Source organism: Bacillus rossius, chromosome 6 (genome assembly GCF_032445375.1).
Source record: "Bacillus rossius redtenbacheri isolate Brsri chromosome 6, Brsri_v3, whole genome shotgun sequence".
NCBI lineage: Eukaryota > Metazoa > Arthropoda > Insecta > Phasmatodea > Bacillidae > Bacillus > Bacillus rossius.
This window is the reverse complement of record NC_086334.1, coordinates 74,815,390-74,829,766: the sequence shown is the minus strand read 5'-3', so window position 1 is coordinate 74,829,766 and position 14,377 is coordinate 74,815,390. Positions and strand designations below refer to the sequence as shown.

Genomic DNA, 14,377 nt, shown 5'->3' with positions numbered 1-14,377 from the left:
GTGACTCGCCTAACCTCAACTTGAAATGTAAAAGATCAAGTAATTTCTTGTCATTTATGTGTTTGTTGTCCTGCTTGTACTCGAGCCATGAATTCACGATAGCCATGTCTATTGCATGGAAAACATACGTAGGGTCTACTTTCTACTCTTCAAGTAAATTCTGTAGAGTGAAACTAACATATCGTATTTGTCAACCCCACCCATGCTTTCATTGTACATTTTGACAAATTGTGGACGTTTCACATTTACAAGAGATTTTTTAGTTTTGTCCCATCTCTTGACTTCATCACATTCACCAGTGCCGATGAAGTTGGATGCCAAGTGTACACTGCGGTTATCAGTCCATTTCACGAGAACTGCTTCTCCATCTCGACTCACAAGCTCTTCTCAAAATCCACGCCCTGTCTTGGCTGACTCTTTGTCACTCAAAAATTGAGGCTTACCAAACCTAGCGACACGAACAGTTCCAGCAATGTGTAACTTCTGCTGCCTGAGTTGTTCAACTAAGTTGTAGGTATGAAAATAGTTATCACAGAAGAGAATGTGATGCTCTTTTGTCAGTCTTATTGACAAGTGTATCACTATTGCTGCACAAAAACCAAATGTTTTCAGCACATTTGGGTCGATTTCAGTGCTACTACCCTGATAAAGAAGAAAACCATAACATAAGCCACTTTTCACACAAAGAACAAAGTTTTTTATCCCCCAAGGATTTGGCTTTCCTCGCATGAACTGTTTTGTCTGGAGTGTTCCTCGAAATGGAATCATTTGCTCATCTACACAAACATTTTGTTCCACATTCAACTCTAGGCAACGACAACGTACTGCATCATAAATCAGCCTGACTTTATAGAATTTGTAAGTATTATCGTTTGGTCGTTGCAAATTGTTTACAATGTGAATATGTGAACGTAGTTTGTAAAACCGATCTACTGTCATAGTATCTGGAAAAATGTTTACTTGTAGTGATTTTTCCCAGTACATGCTTATCCTGGGATACTTCAGACAACTCATGACTGCGTGCAACCCTATAAAAGCTCGTATCTCCAAGTCATTTGTTGGAATAAAAGAAGTCCCTTGTTGGAGAGCAAAGATGTTGGTCATGGATGAAATAGTCGAAATGTCTTAATCTGAAATGTATCTACTAAAGTACTGAACACGGGTCAATTCTGATATTCCACTATCACACACCTCGGAATCATTCCACTCAATACTTGGTGGGTCGAAAGGTCTTCGCCTCCACCCTATATCCTTTGTTTTGGTAAGTTGTTTGTAGGAGATGTAAAATCTCTCTGAGGAATATCTTCTTCAAGAGTGTTGTAGGCATTCTCCAATAAATCGAAAATACGTGCCACGTCTTTAGGATCCGACAGATTGAAACGTTCTGAAAAACAAGTAAACATAAAGTTAACTCTTCAAAATGTAGTAAAACAAATTATTCCTGTTTCTAAAATGAAATTTATACTAGAATTTATTTTGTAGACAGGTGTAATTATTAATTACACATTATTCATACATATATGTAAAGTTTTATAATATTTATTTGCATGTATATCAAATAAATTTCCATTCCAGTGGACAAAAGTATTTAAAAGGCTTGAAGGCGATTTGCAACTCTTCAAACGATATGTCCATTCTAATGGACAAACAATTTGAAGTCATATTATGATAAAACCTTTAGATTAACAGTGGTATACATATTTTTACAACTTCATTCTATCTTAGCAATGCAATCACAAATGATAAAACATTTAAAACCACTTAAAAATAATATTAAAAATGTAAGGACAAAATGATGATACCTTGTCTATTGCGCGCCATGACGACATGCAAGAGATAGAGTGGCCAGGCAGTTCCAACCTTCGTCACAAGATAGCACCACACGTCAGGTAGTGCGCTGGGTTGAATAAGGGTGCGTTCCAATACTTGTGTGGAGCAAAATGCCGCTTAGTTTGAAATAAAACTTCGTTCAAAGTTTGTGTCCATTACAGTGGACACCAGGAGTGAAAGGGTTAAGTCCCTCGTTCCTCCCGAAAATGCCGACCAGCGAGCATCTCAGCTAGGAAGAATAATTAAACAACCTCTTTTCTTACCTGGCGAGAATTCAATACTCAAAGACCATAGCTAACAGTATCTACATGATGCGAAGTCAGTAATAAACGGAACAATACATCTCAAATAAATGTTCAACAAAGAAGAATAACATCCCAAATATCAATGTCAACTGATGAACTATGGAATATCTCTGGGTCGTCGCACCATGTACAATTTAGCATTTACATACATTACATAAAAATGTATAGTTACTCTTACTTAGATCACAAAATACAAAGCTAAGATACAACAATAATTATAAACATGTAAACATGTCCAAATTTTTACACTACTAATATTGAAATTACTAGTTAAATCACCACAATTAATGTCTGTTCACGAATCACTTAGTATCTGTCCAGTCTGCAGTTCGCACTCCTCACTGGAGCTAGGCTTAACAGTGGTTCGCCCGTTACCTCACACCTGTCCACACACAGTCTCGGGCCACTCTGTCGCACTCCACTCAATTCACCTGTAAGAACCCCCGCGAAGGCCGGCATCGCCGCTTGTATACCAGTTGGAATGAACTGGAGTTGCTGTGATGTGACGCGTCATCGCTGGCCGACCCGATGCCCGAAGTATCCAGAAACGTGTTAGTCACGAGGCGGACTCTGTGAGCCAGCAGAATTCCCATGCCATTAAGGGACGAATGACAGCCCCGAGGAAGGAGAAAGTGGGGGCAGGAGGGTGGCGTGGTCGGGCCGCTCTAATACCCAAACGTATGTGTGCGTGATGTTGGTGGCCGTGTGGGCCCGCCAGGAAGGCCCGCTCAGGTACCTAGTAACCATCACGTTGTTGCCTCCCAGTTCGTAACACTGACCTTCTCCTTAAACCTCTTTGTCCCGAACAGGTAACACATCTCTTCCAGCATACTCTCTCAAACAATTCAACACTTCATATAGGCCTTACCATGCCCTGTGAAGATTAGGGCACCTTCCCTTCCTTCATTGCTGGTTGTACAGCCACTCCAAATCGCCCTCCTGAAATCTGGTTGAGTTATCAATCAGGTCATACCTCGTCTTCAATTGATTCGTGGCTTATCAAAGATTTTTGTGGGCTTCTACATGAAAAGCACCATTCGCTCCTCTAGACGATTCACATATTCAGTGGTGCTGGTCGGCTCCCTGCCAGGACGACCGAACCTGACATCACAGGGCAGCCTCAACTCCTGTCCAAACACAATACTAGCAGTCTGCCCAGAGGAGTCATGGATGGCAGATCTATATGCCATCAGGAACAACTGGATGTGTTGATCCCAATCCTGTTGATGCTGGGCCACAATCTTGGCAAGGTGTTCCTCCAGAGTTCTGTTGAACCTCTCCACCTGCCATCGGACTGAGGATGTGGGGCGTTAGTGATGGTTTCAATTATTCCCAGCAATCGTCACACCTCCTGAAATATTGTTGACTCGAAATTGCGGCCCTGGTCTGAGTGGAGCTCCATTTTTACTTCAAAACTAGTTGTTGACTATTGCATCCGCAATGGTAGTGGCTTCATGGTTAGGAAGTGCATAAGCCTCTGGCCACTTGCTGAAGTAAACCATTGCTACCAGAATACACCGGTTACCATCTTTATTCTTGGGAAATGGTCCAGCAATGTCGATGGCTATCCTCTCAATGGGAGCCCCTACATTGTAGGCCCACATTTTCCACGACTCCAGTGTTGTGGCCCTGTTAAGCCGAGCATGCTTCGCATTGTCTACACCAAGTCTCAACATCCTGGTGACACCTCAAACAATAGTAGCGTTGACGAGTCTTGACTAGAATGTTTTTCACCTCTAAATGACCACCAGAGGTGCCATCATGGATTTCTTTCAACACCTCTGCCACTAGACTCTTTGGAAGGAGTAGTTGCATGGTAACTAATTTTCCATTCAGACTCTCCCATGCCCTCATTAGCAGCCCATTCACCATCCTCAAGGAATCCCACTGTGCCCAGTAAGCTTTCACAGCCCTTCGGTCACTGGAGATCACATGCCATATTGGACATCCAGTACCACTCTCTAGCCAGCTTATGATAGGTGCCAGGTCAGGATCTTGCCACTGCACTGCCTTCAAGCTGGCATTATTCCATTTATCTTCCCCGTTAGTTATCGTTGCTCGCAGATCATCTTCAATCTCCTCATTTTTCTCTGCTCTATTGCAATGGTTGCAGTATACCTTGCAAGGTATTCGGGTGAGGGCATCAGCATTGCTGTGAATTTAACCTTTCCTGTGTTCTATCCGACACTCATATTGCTGTATTTGTTCAATCCACCTAGCAAGTCGTCCCTCTAGATTCTTTAACTGTAACAGCCACTTAAGTGCGTCATGGTCAGTGCGTAAAAGGAATTTTACCAAGACGTCATTTCAGCCAGGAGTTCTCTTCTTGTGACATAATAGTTGTATTCAGGTTTAGAAAAACCTTTGCTGTAGCATGCTAATACTCGTTCATTTTCATCTTGGACCTGGGAAAGCACAGCAACCAACCCAGATATACTCTCCATGTTTTCGGGGGGTTGGCATGATTATGGATTTCTAGATTGAGGTCAATATTAACAGACTGGATATACTCAGGATCTCTTCGCACTCTATCCTGCAATACAATATGTCCCAGGAATGTTACCTCATGCTGGAACAAGAAAAACTTAATAGGACTTAAGTTGTCCATGACAAAGCGTGTCAAACACATCCTGGAGGTTTCGCAAATGTTCTTTCATTGTATTTCCCACCACAGTAATGTCATCCAGGTATACTAGGCATATTTTCCAAGTCAAGCCCTGCAGGACAAGTTCCATCAATCTCTCAAAAGTTGTAGTAACATTACATAACCAGAATGGTAGCACAGTGAACTGGAACAGCCCACTTACTACCTGTCGTGAGAGCAGTCTTCTCCTTATCCTCTGGGTGCAGCTCCACTTGCCAGTAACCTCTCTTCGGGTCCAGTGTAGAGAACCATCTGGTGCCAGAGAGTGTATCAAGTGTGTCATCGATATGTGGGAGGGGGTAGCTGTCATTTCTGGTGATGTCTTTTAGCTTCCGGTAGTCCACACAGATCCTCAGTTGGCCATCCTTCTTCACCACTAAACCAACTGGGGAAACCCAAGGGGTTGCTGATGGTTCTATTACACCGCCCTCCATCATACCTGCGATCAACTTCTCAGCTTCTTCCTGTTTTGCTAGAGGTTGTCAGATCGGCTCTGCATCACCTGTGTTGATGTGATGGTAGTCCAGGCTTGGTCTCCCAGGGTCATTATCCCTTTAGGAAATTACCAGAAAAGCTGTGACTCCTCTATTTCTCCATCTGTTAGATTAATTTGGCATTGCCTTAATAACTGTTTGAGATTTGGGTTCATTGGTTGCTCGGAATGTATAATACGTAAAGACCCACACTGGCCTACCCGAGAGACCAGTTAACAGCTAGCTATTGGGTCCCCCTGTTTAAGAAATCCTTGTTTGTGTATCAAGGTTGGCCACTCTTAACTGGTACAACCTCGCCAAAGTTTGCAAATGCTTCGAGCAACCAGAGGCTTCTCCAATCCTAACGTAATATCTGGCTCTAAGTTAGCTCATGTTGCCCCTTGGGTCACCCATAATCCTAGCTGCTATTATCTGCTCATCGTTTTCTGGAATTTAAACAGTTTCGCTAACTACCACTTGCATTACAGGAACTTCCAATTGGTCGGGGGTAAACCAGGCCACCTCTTCATCTAAAATACATAGTACCTGTCCTTCCATGCCAATAACGAATTGATATTAATTAAACATGTCCACTCCTAGAAATATCTTGTCAGCGATATAAACAAGAATGGTCTGTGAAAATATCCAAGTTCCAATCCTTACCTCCAAATCCAGCTGTCCATGCACAGGTGAAGTGTCTCCAGTGGCTGTTTTGAGTCTGTATGGGATAGGTGTACTCCTGAGCTGTATTCTACTTACCATGTCTGTGCATAGTATAGATGCAGATGCTCCCGATTCAACAGTAACTAAGCATTGTCTGCCATTGACCCATCCGTTAAGCAACAAACTGTCCTGGATTCTACAAAGCAAGGATATGGGAAAAACCCTAGGGGCTACCATTACCCATAGAGCTGGCATGCACCCCCTCATACCAGCCACTGTTAATTTCCCTGTTGCTCTTCCTGCTGCGATGCCTTCTTGTGTGTTAGTCAGTTCCACAGACATCCTCTTGCTAGGGGGAGCTCCGTAGTCTTTCTGCTCCGGAACTGGCATGGTCTGCAGCAGCCCTAGTGGAGATCCTCGCAGGGCCAAGACGAGTGCCGTAGCCTTTTCTTCTTCGCCCCAACTAATTACTTCTGCAGCTGCCTCGAACTGTCATTTGTACACCATTCACAAAGATTGACCATCAAAGGTGAATTTTGAGTGGCCGCTGGAAATGCCCTTCACCTTAACATCCTCGGAGTTACTCTTCCGGTTTGCAGCAGCTGTAGCTTCCCTAATCCCTAATCATCCGACGGCACTCCTCGGACACTGCTTCTACACGCCGTTCGATTGCCTTTTCAAGATGAATTAACTGTTGTTCCTGTCTGACCACCTGCTGTTCTTGTTGTGCATGATGCTTTTTTCAAACACTTTACCTTCAAACTGGATGCTAGTTTCTTCAATATTCTTTTTTATTTCTTCTAGTGCAGCAACTATTTTGTTTTGCATCTTGGCAGTTGATTTCCTTTATCATCTTTTCTTGGCTGTTCCATATTTTAGTCTTCAGGCTACTGTCCTTTTTCTCCTGGCTACTCTCTATTTTACTATTCAATTCTTCTTGGCCACTTTCCAGTTTGGCCAAGAAAGCCACTATGTTCTTAAGTTTGTCAGTAGCCATCTTCCTTGTTCACATACACTATTAATCTGTCACTATCACTAATGTCCTATTAATGCACTATAATTTCACCTATGAGCTTAACTAAACTTCTACTCAAAACTAACAACTAACTTTAATATCAAAAATCTAAAATTAATATTTTTTTTACTTTTCAAAATTTATTTTATTACACTCACTATTAATTATTTTTAAATCATTTAATTAGGGCAATTGCACTACTGACAACAAATGTTACGAGTGGGGAAAACTGATTCATAAGGATAGCCCATTTATTTTTGTAAAGTTTTATTTGCTACTAATATTTCCATTACTAATTAAATCACCCAACTTAATGTCTGTACATATCACTTAGTATCTGTCCAGTCCACAGTTCGCACTCCTCACTGGAGCTAGGCTCAAAAGGGTTCCCCCTTACCGCGCACCTGTCCACACACACAGTCCCGACGCTCCTAGTCTGCGCTGCTAGCTGAACTTGCACTTCACTCAACTCGCCTGTTGGAACTGCCGCGGAGGCCGGCGTCACTGCTTTTATACCAGTTGGCCATCTTTCTGAAATGGACTGGAATGGCTGTGATGTGTCGCGTCATCGCGGGCAGACCCGACACCCAAAGCATCCAGAAATGCATCGGAGTCATGTGGCAGCCTGCAACTCATCAGAGGCAAGGAAACAATACATATAAAGTAGTTTATGGAATGATATAATACTATATATCAGGGAAAAGAACACAATACCGAGCAATAAGTACCATCAACTTAAAATTACATTATATTTCACACGTTTCCTGCAACTTTATAATACTTATTAGGAGCAGGGTCATGATACAAGTTAGGTGAACTCTGTAACTTTATACTCCTGCCCCTCGAACTTATGCTTTAATTTGTTTCAGGAAAATGGAGCACCAATCAAAAAAGTACTAATGAAATAGGGGAGACTGGGGATAGTTTGGACACGGGGATACATTTGACATTAGTAAATTAGCTCCCATAAAGCTATGGTTGGTACCATTGCTTGTGAATATTGTGTTTCATGTCCTCCCAAACCAGCTGACCTCCAAAATGACGTCTTATGTTGACAAGTGACAAGGTGAGAGGCAAATGTTTGTTTTTTAAAGTAGCATTATAATATTTTAAACTATATGTTGTACTGATTTAAATACTTTATTGCAAAAGAATTTTGTTATAACTTATTTTAAATTATGTTAAAAGTATTTGAAATAATGCAATGTTATGCAAAAATGAAATCATTCAATTAGATTATTGACAAATTCCATTTTAGTTTCACATTGACATATGGGGTTACATTGGACCGACCAGGGGATACATTGGACAGCTGTCCAATGTATCCCCGTGTATTTTCAATGTATCCCCATGACTAACCAATGTATGTTTTGTGTGGCCATACTGTATTCGCACTGTTTATTTGCTACAAATATTAGCAATATATTCCTCTATTTTATTGTTTCCTAATAAATGGTGCGGAATTACAAAAGGCTGACTGAAAGGCAGTCGGGAGAAGGGGATACAAAAGCTGCAGTCGAGGATGTGATTGAAAGGGGTACATCACTGCGTGTTGGGCCACACGATATGGAGTGAAGAAGTCCCGTTTGGGGTATTTATTTCAAAAAGCGAAAGAATGTGGCTTTGCCAACATGGTATGTATCATCTCCTTTAAAAATAGGCAAGTTATTCCAGATGCAATGGAAAAGTCACTTCCTGAGTATCTTGTTAAGTGCTCAGGAATGTTTTATGGACTTACTCCAAAAACTACAAGAAGATTGGCATAAGAATATGCAAAACAGAATGGTTTGCTAGTGCCAACTACTTGGGATGAGAAGGGAGAAGTTGGTGTAGACTGGTTCTCAGCTTTTATGAAAAGACAACCTAACCTAACCATACGAACACCAGAAGCGACAATTTTGTGAGACTGACTGCTTTCAACAGGTATATTGTGGGTGTAATCTTTGATAAACTTGAAACTGTACTCAAAAGACACAACTTCCAGCCAAATCAGATCTATAATTTAGATGAAACTGGAGTGACAACAATTCCTCGTACTGAGAAAATTATTGTGCAGAAAGGACTCAAACAGGTGGGCCAAGTCACATCTCGGTAGCGCGGGGAACTTATCACACAGGTGGGGATAATCTGTGGCAATGGTAATGATTTCAGGGGCTCCAGTTGGTTCTCTTGGTCTAGTGCATAAATCGATGAAGATGACATCAGACAATTTTGCAGAAGTTTTACAGTTTTTCAAAGACAATGTACGGTGCACCAGGAGAGCCCCGTGCTTCTCATAGTGGATAATCATGAGTCACACTTGAGTGTTCAGAGTTTAGAATTCTGCAAGCAAAATGGCACATACATCTAACAAGCTGAAGCCACTGGATCATTGTGTATTTGGTCCTTTCAAAAAATTCTTCAGTGTGGCTGTAAACTCTTGGATGAACTCCAACCCAAATGTAACACTTAACATTTACGCTCTCCCAAAACTGTGCGGTTCTGCTTGGGACAGAGCAGCAACTCCAAAAAATGTTAAGTCTGGTTTCAGAGTTGCTGGCATTATGCCATTTGACAGAGATGTATTCTCAGATGAAGACTTCTTGTCATCTGCAGCGTATGATCGTCCCCTCTTGGTTATGAATGAAGACAACCCTGGACCCAGCATCCAAGTGGCAGAAAGAAGTTCCTCGTTTCATGTTCCAAGCTCTGCAGCGATAGCTACGAGTTATGCGGCAATAGGCGCTGTCTTGCCAGAATAAGTTAGACCCATTCCAAAAGGAGCTCGTAGAGTTCAGTCCACACGTGGCCGGAAACACGGCAGATGTATGATAGCTACAGACACTCCTGAGAAGATGAACCTGGAGAAAAAAAACAGTTCCAGTGTTAAGAAGAAAGTTCTTATGATATCTTCAAGTTCGAGTACTGAAGACGTTGATAAATTGTGTGAAGAGTCTGGGGATTCTCCGTTTTCTTCGTCAGACTCCGAAGAAAGTGATGGTGAAGATGTTTCTGAACTGAAGGAGGCAGATTTTTCTGTAGTTAAATTTGCACAAAAGAAAAAAGTGCTGCACTACATTGGTAGTATTGTGACATTAATCAAACCTGTGTCGAGTAAGAAATAAAGTTTCTTCGAAAACGATGAATATCATTTGTTTATCCTGCAGTAAAAGACAAGTCTGTTGTTGTATTCAAAGACATTTGCAAGAAACTTCCTTTGCTGTCTGAACGAAGAAGAAAGTACTACTTTAAAGGGAAAAGTTTAACTAAGTTCAATGAATTATGTTAGTTATCATCAAAAATGAAAAAAATGATGTGCTATCAATCGGTAGTATAGTGACAGTAATCAAACCTGTGTCGAGTATGAAATAAAGTTTCTTCGAAAACGATGAATATCATTTGTTTATCCTGCAGTAAAAGACAAGTCTGTTGTTGTATTCAAAGACATTTGCAAGAAACTTCCTTTGCTGTCTGAACGAAGAATAAAGTACTACTTTAAAGGGAAAAGTTTAACTAAGTTCAATGACTTACGTTAGTTATCATCAAAAATGAAAAAAATGATGTGCTATCAATTTTAATTATTTTATTTATGGGTTAGTGACTCTGTGGAATACCTAACACACATTATGTTTGAAGTAAATTAAAATTAATGTGGAAATCACTAAGATAATTAGTCTACATACTATTTCCAATATTTGTCCAACCTATCCCCCTTCAATGTCCATTGTAACCCCGTATATGGGGATAGTTTGGACAATATGCAACTCTGCAATTTCTTTGTCGCAAAATAGTACTTGTGAATGTGAGGTAATTTTTTCTAGCTAAAATGAATTGCAGAAGGTCTAAACTATTGAATAATACTTCAATCATATTAAAAAGTTAATTACAGTGTCTAAAAAAAAATCATAAGTCAAAATTGTCCAATGTATCCCCGGTCTCCCCTACATTATAAAACCGTTTTAATCTGAAAAAACACTAGCAAAGGACTTCAACAGCACTAATATGTTTTTCTCTATAAAACTCATGCTATTGAAATTTAATAATTGGTAATTATGAAGGAAAGCATCTTTTCTAAAGAAAAGCTATAAGTTACATTTTTACTCCCTGACACAAATTCTAATCCTTGAAGTTGTTTACCAGTAGTTTATCACTCTTGAGTTGTTAGGTTAGTTTAAAAATTGTACATTAACTGTAATATAATAATCAGTTGGAATAGGATGGATAAAATTTGAAATATTTAAAAATAGTAAAGACAGTTGGTAAGACTAGGTTAGCTACATTAAAATACATTTAATGGATTTCAACGATTGGTTATGAATTACTTATTATAGCTAACCTAACCTAACCTAACCTAACCTATTCTAACATAACCTAACCAACTGCAAAATTTGATGTAAAAGTAAAAAACCAATAGTACTGAAGTATTAACCACTCAACAGAATAACGAATGTAACAAAATTTGTAATATAATTTAAATCACAAATAATAAAAACTATAATCATTTATTTTATGTATACACGAGGTTGCCAGTTTCACAAGATGAGGTTATCTGATCTTGAAAGCTAGTTTAACGAGTCACTCCCTTCTTGCCTTTGCTGTTTTGCAGTGTCATAGCACATTGTGTTTTTTTCCCCCTTCAAATTTGTTTTAGTTTTGAATTTCTAAATGATTCCTGGTGCTACTTTACTTCCCCACCAGCATTAAAAAAAATAAGTTTCATATATTTTAATATTACCACATCAGCCCTACCTTAACATTGCAGAAATCACAAATATATTTTCCTTGAAAACACTTGTCTTGATCTTACCATGACAAAAATTATTAATGGAAATTTTTTAATAAATCTTCGTAACGTTCTCTCTATTAAACTGCAGAAGCAGGTAATCTCCAGAATTATTGTGAATAACGCAGTTGAATACTGCTGCCTGTGGGCATGTGAACCCGGCAACTCCTCAGCGCCGTGACGTCGTCCGTAACCCACAGTTTATGATAAAGCACTACGTCCACTCTTAGCGGTGGACACGGTATACATATTACAATGGTAAATTAGTTAGGCTCTTCCAGGCAACCCACACACCTCAGTCTGCACATGGTCACACTCACAAAAGAAACAACTTTTCCTATTTCATGATTTTATTCACGATATACGTCCACTCTCCCTCCCCATCATTTTAGACGGTTAAAAGCCAGTGGCACATATCAGTTTAAGAGATGGTCCTGAATCAGTAAATTACACAAATGAAGACGGCGGGCGCACGTAGCTCCTTACCTTGGGTAGCAGCGGTGACAGACTGGCCGCCTCTCAGCGCGTCCTAGAGGCAGGTCACCTGCTCATTACCAGCCTATGACTGTTACAAGTATTTGGAAAAGTATGCCACTGGGAACAGGAATAACTACATATAAATACCTATAATCTTTACTTACATTTAGCCCACTGGCTGCAAATAATAATATTAAGTTAATATTTTAAAGAAACTAAAATATTAAGGCCCGTTACGAGACTGTTTGGCAATGTTTAGGTCTCGGAATTTTTATTACTATAGAATAAAGTGAAATTAGTGAGTAAAGGCTATTGAATATGTATTTAAACAAACGAAAAATACAATTTTTTTTTTGTTCAACTACGTGTTTATAATAAAGAGCCTCAGATTCGTGAAAAGAAGGATAATCAACGGAATATATGACATTACTAGTTTTTGAATTTTTTGAGATGCCTAAATGTCAACGAAAGCAGTATTTTCCATTTCACTTATGTTAACACAAGAAAAAAATACAAAAATATGTTGTGATTTCAGTGACTTTTCTCAGTATTCTCTGTCCATTTTAATTTTCCTGACTTTTCCCGGCTTTGCCGGTTTTCTAGTCCTGTAGTAACGCGGAATAAATATCACGTGGTTCTTGAACTTTATAATATTTGTCAATGGCATAGAAACAATACCTAAAACATGGTCCCTGCAATTTTATGAAACTTATTAGGGGCAGGGTCACAATACACATCAATTATTACTACAACTTTTTAATATTAATCAGGGGTAGGGACAAAATAGTCATCATGAAGTCCCTGCAACATAACAGCAGATGTAGTGAAAGATGCAAAATACCCAGCACATAGTCCTGTAACTTCACAATGCTTATCAGTTGCAGGGAAACAATACCCTTCATGAGTTTCTTGCAATGTTAGAAATCTTATCAGTTATCAGTGCAAGGAACAAGATACCCAGCACCTGGACCCTGCAACATTACAACATTTTTTAATATCATGGAGTTTGTGCATGCTTCATGACTACTGACTTCCTTTTTAAGGGGAATTTGAAAAGCATTGTTTCCTAGGCAATCACTGATGTTAAAAACAAAATTATTATCCACCAAAAATATTAAAAATGAAAAATTATATTTAAAAACATATTTTTTTTTTCATTTATCAATTAAAAATGTATAGAAATTGTTATATTATACAATGGTTTGTAACCCTTTGGAAATTGTACTAAATTTACAATAGCCTGTATTTCTTTGGAAATTGTACTCAATTACAATAAATAATTTTAAATAACTAAATAAAATAAAATGAAGACAAACAGTGTATGAGAGATAGCTATTATATTATTAGACAATAATGAAATGTTACTGCTGAAGATATTTTCCAAAGTTGTAACTGTGAGCTAAGATTCCATCAAGAATTATAAGTTGAGAAATGTAGTGAGAAAGGTGGATAGCATTGTTATAAATTACCTTTTATGCAAGCCAAGCTGTAAGTTCCTGCCGATGGCTAGAGCACTCCCCAGGTTCAATGCCCCGTACAAGGCCTCCATTTGCACTCTGGCCTTGGTGAGGGCGGGATCACTTGGCCCCGTCGCAGTCACAGCCTCTCCGGCACACTCCGGACACGAGCAGGAGCCAGCGTGCTCCAGCTCGTCGTACAGGCCGAGGAGGGTCTTCAGGCACTCGAGCAGTTGGGTGCGGTTGATCTGAGCGTCGAACCTGGCTGCTGGCTCTTCACACAACCTGCAGTTGGAGCGACACAACTGTCACTTCCACTGCTTTCATCTGCATCTGGCCATCATGTTGGGAAATTATGTAACTAACAATTGAGGAATAGAATGCTTTTTTTAAAAATACTGAAACAATGAGACACTACTGCACTTTTGGATGAGTGCAACCTAAAGACAAACAAACTGTTGATGCCCTGAAATGGTCAATTCATGGATAGTAAGGAGTAATGCATTTTAGGAGCTTTTAGTGCATCTTTGCTCATGAAGCAATTACATGTCCACACATTTAAAAGGCTTACGGTGTATGCTTTCAAGTTTCAAGAGCAGTGGCAAAAGGATGAAAAAGACGAACAGATAAGAAACAGCACCGTGATGAAACGTTCTGAATACCAGAAATGACGAGAGCTGGCACAACGCCAGCGTGAACTCCACATGATGAATGGTATCACAGACGACTACCCCACCGAGGCAGTGCAAAC

General features: G+C 39.8%; 2 protein-coding genes across 20 annotated transcripts in view; one reads left to right on the top strand and one right to left on the bottom strand.

Moving 5' to 3' along the window:
* Positions 1-14,377, top strand: part of LOC134533306 (synaptic vesicle glycoprotein 2C-like) — a 387,375-nt gene that overhangs the window by 195,082 nt on the left and 177,916 nt on the right. The gene's annotated exons all lie outside the window — the stretch shown is intronic.
* LOC134533307 (SAC3 domain-containing protein 1) overlaps positions 1-14,377 on the bottom strand; it is a 137,586-nt gene that overhangs the window by 64,887 nt on the left and 58,322 nt on the right. For 10 of the 19 annotated variants that reach the window (XR_010075298.1, XR_010075297.1, XM_063370788.1 and 7 more), the window contains one exon: positions 13,639-13,911. Coding sequence is in view for 13 of the 19 variants with exons in the window: in XM_063370788.1 (XP_063226858.1) it covers positions 13,639-13,911 (273 nt within the window). In the remaining 6 variants the exon portion in view is untranslated. Of the gene's footprint in view, positions 1-7,180; positions 7,556-11,550; positions 12,287-13,638; positions 13,912-14,377 lie in introns of those variants that run through there. The other 9 variants (XR_010075299.1, XR_010075301.1, XM_063370792.1 and 6 more) reach the window with 9 other exon arrangements.